The 7,748-nt window shown below is 61.6% G+C and overlaps 2 protein-coding genes across 2 annotated transcripts; both read right to left on the bottom strand.

Annotated features, from left to right (window-relative positions):
* Positions 1-2,934: 2,934 nt before the first annotated feature.
* Positions 2,935-4,479, bottom strand: LBRM_27_2790 (hypothetical protein; the record flags this gene model as incomplete). Its single annotated transcript, XM_001565982.1, has 1 exon — positions 2,935-4,479. The coding sequence occupies one exon, from the start codon at positions 4,477-4,479 to the stop codon at positions 2,935-2,937; it is 1,545 nt and encodes a 514-aa protein (XP_001566032.1).
* Positions 4,480-5,368: 889 nt separating this feature from the next.
* On the bottom strand, positions 5,369-6,853 carry LBRM_27_2780 (metallo-peptidase, Clan MA(E), Family M3; the record flags this gene model as incomplete). The annotated part of the gene is made up of 1 exon (XM_001565981.1): positions 5,369-6,853. One exon carries the CDS (start codon positions 6,851-6,853, stop codon positions 5,369-5,371), a length of 1,485 nt encoding a protein of 494 aa, XP_001566031.1.
* Between the last annotated feature and the right edge of the window lie 895 nt (positions 6,854-7,748).

Raw genomic sequence — 7,748 nt, 5'->3', positions numbered from 1 at the left:
AAGCGCGAGAGCCACTTGTGGGTTCGTGCTGCAGAGCGGGTGCGAAACGGCAAAGAAGACGGGGTACAACACTGCCGAGGGAGGCACAATGGAGTCGCCCCACCACCACCACCACCACCACCACCCACCACCCCATGAGCGCGGATAGGTTGCACACCAGCGGAGGGCACAACACGGGATGCTTCAGCAAAACAAGAGAGACGACACCGACGGAGGATGTGCTGAGTGCGCCAGATAGCGCCACACGCAGGCGGACTGCAGGTGTGGGGAAGAGGATAAGATGAGTCTGCATGCGCTGTCACATGTCGGTGCAGCAGCAGCACAAGAGGAAGCGGGGGGTACCTACGGGGAAAGAGAGAGAAGGGAGGGGCACAAACAGCGCTTGAGCAGCAACGACAAAAGCCGTACGAGCGATGGAAGCCTCATCGCCCGGCTGTACGGCGCGGAGGGGGGAGGCGAGGCGCCGCACAGGCACCCACGCACAACTTTGGGTGGGCGGATGTGCACGACTCCCCGGGGTAGAAGAAGAAGAGACGCCGTCGTCATCGCACGCCCCCCTCTAGCGCAAACCGAGAGGAGGTGAAGCAGCGCTGAAATGCTTCGCACCGCACACGGAGTGCGGCACGTCCTCGAGTGCAACACAGAACAGCACTCCTTCCATCGAGCGCACAAGCCGCTCGGTCTCGTGCTTGCACTTGCAGAGGCCCATTGAACACTTCCGGCACTCCGCCGCAAGCGCCTCCCACAGCGAGGCGTCCGCGGTGGCGTGGGCGGGGGGTAGTGACGTGGTGGAGGTGAGGGACATCTCAGCAGCGCCCTCGCCCTACTCGGCACCGCAGCGCGAGAGCGCCAAGAAGGCCAACGCACTTTTCTCTCGAAAGGGACACGTCTGTGTGTGGGTGTAACCCGCGTGGCCAAGTCCTACGGAGGATGCAGCAGTGCCGCACGCGATGGCGCCGTTGTCGCACGCCACCAGGCGCATACGTATACCAGCGGGGAGGAGGAGGACGACGAGGGAGAAGCAGAAGGGCTGAGGTGACGAGACAGAGAGCGAAGGAGAACGAGAGCCACGCGAGGATGCTCCCCAATGCCCTGCGCTGTAACGCATCCGCGCACGCAGAGAGAGAGGGGAGGGGGTCTGCTGCACCCGCAGGTGGATGCTTCACACAAGCGCGCACCTGCCCAGCACTCCACAGCAATGGGCCCGGCTGCTGTAGATGAGCAAAGAATGCGAGGGGAGTGGCAACAAGAAACACCGCGGCGCAGAGGAGCTCTGCAGACCGCCCCGTGCGTCTCTGTCGCTCACCACTCACGTATGCGCACATGCATGCGTACAGCGCAACAGTGACCAGAGCGGTTGGAAGGGCATTGAAAGAGCGGAAGAAACATCTGCAGGCGCGCGTCTTCTCGTGTCTCACCTGTGAGGGAAGGCGGAGAGGTGACAGCCACGCGGACATTCGTCGACGCGCGTGCACTGAGGGGGGGGAGGGGGGGCGAAGACACGAGAAAAGCCACAAAACATTCCCCACAACACACGACAACTCCACACACACACACACCAGCGGAGGGCTCAAGTGACGTACAGATAAAGCGGCAGCGTCTCTGCGAAGTAAAGAAAAAAGGGCCACCACGGCAGGGCCTCGGAAAGGAAAAAAAAGGAATCGACGGATGTGCTTCTGAACAACATAACAAAGGGGGCCACCACGGCAGGGCCTCGGAAAGGAGAAAAAGGAATCGACGGATGTGCTTCTGAACAACATAACAAAGGGGGCCGCCACGGCAGGGCCTCGGAAAGGAGAAAAAGGAATCGACGGATGTGCTTCTGAACAACATAACAAAGGGGGCCGCCACAGCAGGGCCTCGGAAAGGAGAAAAAAGGAATCGACGGATGTGCTTCTGAACAACATAACAAAGGGGGCCGCCACGGCAGGGCCTCGGAAAGGAGAAAAAGGAATCGACGGATGTGCTTCTGAACAACATAACAAAGGGGGCCGCCACGGCAGGGCCTCGGAAAGGAGAAAAAAGGAATCGACGGATGTGCTTCTGAACAACATAACAAAGGGGGCCGCCACAGCAGGGCCTCGGAAAGGAGAAAAAAGGAATCGACGGATGTGCTTCTGAACAACATAACAAAGGGGGCCGCCACAGCAGGGCCTCGGAAAGGAGAAAAAGGAATCGACGGATGTGCTTCTGAACAACATAACAAAGGGGGCCGCCACAGCAGGGCCTCGGAAAGGAGAAAAAGGAATCGACGGATGTGCTTCTGAACAACATAACAAAGGGGGCCGCCACGGCAGGGCCTCGGAAAGGAGAAAAAAGGAATCGACGGATGTGCTTCTGAACAACATAACAAAGGGGGCCACCACGGCAGGGCCTCGGAAAGGAGAAAAAAGGAATCGACGGATGTGCTTCTGAACAACATAACAAAGGGGGCCGCCACGGCAGGGCCTCGGAAAGGAGAAAAAAGGAATCGACGGAGGTGCTTCTGAACAACATAACAAAGGGGGCCGCCACGGCAGGGCCTCGGCGAAAGATCAAAAAGAGGACGCACCACGTGTGGTGTCTGGCAGATGTTCAAGAACACCCGTTCATCACGTGTGCGCCTGCAAAAAAAGTAGAAAACGAATCTATAATTGGTGAGTCTCTGAGGTTTGTAAAAAAAGTGCCCTACGGAGGGGCCTCAAAGAACATAACAAAGGGGGCCGCCACGGCAGGGCCTCGGAAAGGAGAAAAAGGAATCGACGGATGTGCTTCTGAACAACATAACAAAGGGGGCCGCCACGGCAGGGCCTCGGCGAAAGATCAAAAAGAGGACGCACCACGTGTGGTGTCTGGCAGATGTTCAAGAACACCCGTCCATCACGTGTGCGGCCGCAAAAAAAGGGAGGAATAAACGCTCTTGCACGTCGCGAATCCGAGGTAGGGTGAATTACTTTAATATTTTATGGGACGCCCTGTGGATGTGCGCACGGCATCGCCGCCGGTGAAGCTAAAAGGGCTCCACCGTGAGTGCTGAACGGCCGGTTGCGGCCCCTCCTGCTTCCAGAGCGATACGGCAGGCACTGCCTGTTGCTGGGGTGTGCTAAGGGGATAATGAATGGCCGGTAGCGGCCCCTCCTGCTTCCTCAGCGATACGGCATCGCCGCCGGTGAAGCTAAAAGGGTTCCACCGTGAGTGCTGAACGGCCGGTAGCGGCCCCTCCTGCTTCCACAGCGATACGGCAGGCAGTGCCTGTTGCTGGGGTGTGCTAAGGGGATAATGAATGGCCGGTTGCGGCCCCTCCTGCTTCCACAGCGATACGGCAGGCACTGCCTGTTGCTGGGGTGTGCTAAGGGGATAATGAATGGCCGGTTGCGGCCCCTCCTGCTTCCACAGCGATACGGCAGGCACTGCCTGTTGCTGGGGTGTGCTAAGGGGATAATGAATGGCCGGTTGCGGCCCCTCCTGCTTCCACAGCGATACGGCAGGCACTGCCTGTTGCTGGGGTGTGCTAAGGGGATAATGAATGGCCGGTTGCGGCCCCTCCGGCTTCCACAGCGATACGGCAGGCAGTGCCTGTTGCTGGGGTGTGCAAAGGGGATAATGGAGGGGCGGCATCGTCGCTGCATCGCTCTCCTCAGTGCACAGGCCTACGCGCCGGAATCGCTCGATCCCGAGTTCCCGTCGCTGGCGCACTCTGAAGCGGATTTCAGCAGCAGAGAAACCGGCCCGGCTGTAGAGACCGAGTAGAGCACCGCCCAGCCGACTTCCGCGATCGGTGCGCTGCTTCTTACAGCCACACAAGGGGCGGCTGCCGCGACGTCTCCCGCATCGGGTGCCAGAGGGGCCACTCACCGGCCGCAGCGGAATCGGCTGGCCCACCGCAGAGGCCACACCAACTGCGGTATCCGTGTCCGTGCGTGGGAGCACATCGCCCGGCGGCAGCGTCGCTGCATCGCTCTCCTCAGTGCACAGGCCTACGCGCCGGAATCGCTCGATCCCGAGTTCCCGTCGCTGGCGCACTCTGAAGCGGATTTCAGCAGCAGAGAAACCGGCCCGGCTGTAGAGACCGAGTAGAGCACCGCCCAGCCGACTTCCGCGATCGGTGCGCTGCTTCTTACAGCCACACAAGGGGCGGCTGCCGCGACGTCTCCCGCATCGGGTGCCAGAGGGGCCACTCACCGGCCGCAGCGGAATCGGCTTGCCCACCGCAGAGGTCACACCAACTGCGGTATCCGTGTCCGTGCGTGGGAGCACATCGCCCGGCGGCAGCGTCGCTGCATCGCTCTCCTCAGTGCACAGGCCTACGCGCCGGAATCGCTCGATCCCGAGTTCCCGTCGCTGGCGCACTCTGAAGCGGATTTCAGCAGCAGAGAAACCGGCCCGGCTGTAGAGACCGAGTAGAGCACCGCCCAGCCGACTTCCGCGATCGGTGCGCTGCTTCTTACAGCGGCACAAGGGGCGGGGGGCGGGGCTCTGCGCCATCGAGTCGTGGTCCATGGTTGGCGAGACAGGCTTATCAGATGCGCAGAGGGAAGGAGGGAGGCGAGCGGGCCAACGCAGGCAAAGAGAGAAAAGAGAGGGAATACGGAGAGAAGAGCACGGGGAAAGGGTCCCGTGTGTGTGTGTCTGTGTGTGTGTGTGTGTGTGTCTATGTATGTGTGTCTGTGTGTGTGTGTGTGTGTGTGTGTGTGTGTGTATGTGAGCGTGTGTGGGTGTGTAGGTGTGTACGTGGTGAGTGCGAGGAAAGGCGCTGCATCTTCATCCGTAGGCGTAGAACGGGTACATCGCAGGCATACACGCACGTGGGGAGCAAAGGGAAGACGGAAGGGTGGACGTGAAGGGAGACAAAGGAGAGAGAGCGAGGGATGGGAGGAGGTGGGGGTGGGGTGGCAGCACGCCAGAGGGAGGATGGCGCCAAGGGAGCCGTCTACGGAAGCAGGGGCGTTGGGGTGTGGTGTCATTCGATCGAAGAGTGGCAAGCACCTTTGCCCGGGGAGGGGGGCTGCAAGGCGGCCCCCTTTCGGGCAGACGGTCTCGGAAGCCGGATTACCAGGCCTGCGCCGCGGATGCCTTCACCGACGCACCCACGCGGAGGGAGAAGGGGAGGAGGATGGCCTTGTACGCGATGCGCAATGATGAAAAGGTGGTGAAACGAAGCACCGAAGGGGTCGCGACTGCCGTACAGAGAAGGCCACAGCGCAGAGTCGAGAGCAGCGATGAAATGACCTTCGCCGCTTAGCTCCAACCCATCCGCGCTGGCGTAGGCGTTCGGCGAACACAAGCGACACGAACAGGGACGAGGACAGAAAAGGAGAGAAGGCGAAACTTTGAGGAAGAGGGAGGAAGAGCGCAGCGGCACACACGCACACACACATCATAATCAAGCCTACTCGCCCAGCAGACCGTTGATGCGCAGGAACGCCTTCATGTTGGCCTTGCGGCCAGCGAACTTCTCGTACGCAACGTTGGCGTCCACCGAGTTGCCCACAGAGAGCACGCGCGCGCGCAGGTGATCTCCGTTCTCGCGCGTCAGCCCACCGCTCTCCAGGAACCACTCGAGCCCGTCGCAGTCCAACACCCGCGCCCACTCGTACACGTAGTAGTTCGAGGCGTACCCGCCAGCGACAATGTGCAGGAAGTACCCACTGTGGTAGCGCGGCGGCACCTCGGTCATCCCAACTCCAAAGGCCCTCATTGCCGCCTCCTCCGTGGCACGATGCCAGTGGAGATCGAGGTACGCCGCCTTGTCCACCTCGATGGTATGGAGGCCGGCACCGTACGTCTCGGCCGCCTTCATGCGGTCCACCAGCGCCTGCGGGATCGGCTCCTTGGTCTCGTAGTGAAGCGCGTAGTTCTTCAGCACGGCATCGTACATCGCCCAGTGATCGTTGATCTGCGATGGGAACTCGAGGAAGTCACGGGCGACGCTCGTGCCGGAGAGTGTTGAGTACTGGAGGTTGCTTAGCATGCCGTGGAGTCCGTGGCCGAACTCGTGGAAGAGCGTCGTCACGTTGTCACGGGTCAACAAGGCCGGCCTTCCCTCCGCCGGCTTCACAGTGTTCAGCACGTTGTACACGACTGGCTTTCGGCCAAGCAGGGAGGCCTGGCGAACAATGAATGTCATCCACGCACCACCGCGCTTGCCTGCACGCGCGTAGGGGTCGATGCCAAAAATGGCGAGCGACTCGCCCGTGCAGTCGAACATCTCGAGCGTCATCACATCGGGGTGGTACACCGGCAGATCGGTGCGCCGCTGCATCGTCACGCCGTAGAGCTTCTCCGCCGCGTAGAACACGCCGCGCTCAAGGGCGTTGTTCAGCTCAAAGTACGGCTTCGCCTCGTTCTCGTCGAGATCGTACAGCTGCCTGCGCACCCGCTCCGCGTAGTAGCGCCAGTCCCACGGCGCCAGCTCGAAGTCGCCACCTTCCTCGCGAATCATCTGCTGGATGTCAGCGGCCTCCTTCGTCGCCTTTGGCGCTGCCGCTTTGCCCATGTCGCGCAGCAACGCCTCCGCAGACGCCGGATCGGCCATCTGGTTCTGGAGCTGCCACTCCGCAAAGCTCTTCTTGCCAAGCAGCGTCGCCCTCCTGAGGCGCAGCTGCGCCATCTCGACCGTGATGGCGGTTGTGCCATTCTCGTCGCCACGTCCGGCGCGCTGCTCGCTCGCCTCGAGCAGGCGGCCGCGCGTCTCGCGGTTCCTCAGTGAAGCGAGCAGCGGCTGCTGCGTCGTGTTCACAATGACCAACGCATGCTTGCCGGGGTGGCCGAGGCTCTCCGCCTCTTTCTGTGCCGTCGCGATCTCGTCCTCGCTGAGGCCCTCCAGCTCAGCAGCGTCAGCCACGATCAGCGACGCGGTCCTGCGTGTGTCCATGAGCCTCTTGGCGAAGCCACTCTCGAGAGTGGCAAGGCGCTCGTTCACCTGCTTCAGCTCCTCCTTGACCGCGTCGTCAAGGCCGGCGCCACCCGTTCGGAACTCCTTTGCGTGGTGCTCCACGAGGCGCAAGTCCTCGCCAGCAAGACGGGCACGCTCGTCGTATACGGCCCTGATGCGGCTCTACAAGGCGCTGTCGAGGTAGACCCGGTGCGTGTGGGCGGAGAACTTTGGTGCGTAGGCCTGCTCGAGCTTTTGCATCTCTGGGCTCACGTGTGCGCGCGTAAGCAGCGCCCCGCTCTCCTCGAGTGCCACAACGGTGTTCTCGAAGGTGGGCGTGTCGGGGTTGGCCTTGATCGCCTCGATCTCCGCCATCTGCTCCGCCATGCCCTGCTCGAAGGCGGGCGCGTAGTGCTCCACCTTCACCCTGTCAAAGGGTGGGTATTTTGGTGCGGCAGACGGCTCTGCTGAAGCAGCGGGTTGACGGACATGGCGGCACTGGTGGAGAGGCAGAGGCGGCACACACTGACGGGAGCAGAAAACGATGGCAGGCGCTGCACAGCGTCACAGGAGAGAGCGAGACGTGCCGGGGATTAACCGCGAGAAGGCGGGGAGTGTACGAGACACACAAAGCCCAAGCGTGCCTGTGGGTGGTGGCTGTGGCGTGGTCGTCGCAAGAAGAGGCCGCAGTGTAGAGAGACGAGTGGCACGGAGGAGAACGAGGCGGGGAAAGAGAAAGCGCGAGAGCCACTTGTGGGTTCGTGCTGCAGAGCGGGTGCGAAACGGCAAAGAAGACGGGGTACAACACTGCCGAGGGAGGCACAATGGAGTCGCCCCACCACCACCCCATGAGCGCGGATAGGTTGCACACCAGCGGAGGGCACAACACGGGATG

Source organism: Leishmania braziliensis, chromosome 27 (genome assembly GCF_000002845.2).
Source record: "Leishmania braziliensis MHOM/BR/75/M2904 complete genome, chromosome 27".
Classification (NCBI taxonomy): domain Eukaryota; phylum Euglenozoa; class Kinetoplastea; order Trypanosomatida; family Trypanosomatidae; genus Leishmania; species Leishmania braziliensis.
The sequence above is the reverse complement of the archived record's forward strand: the minus strand, read 5'-3'. Positions and strand labels throughout refer to the sequence as shown.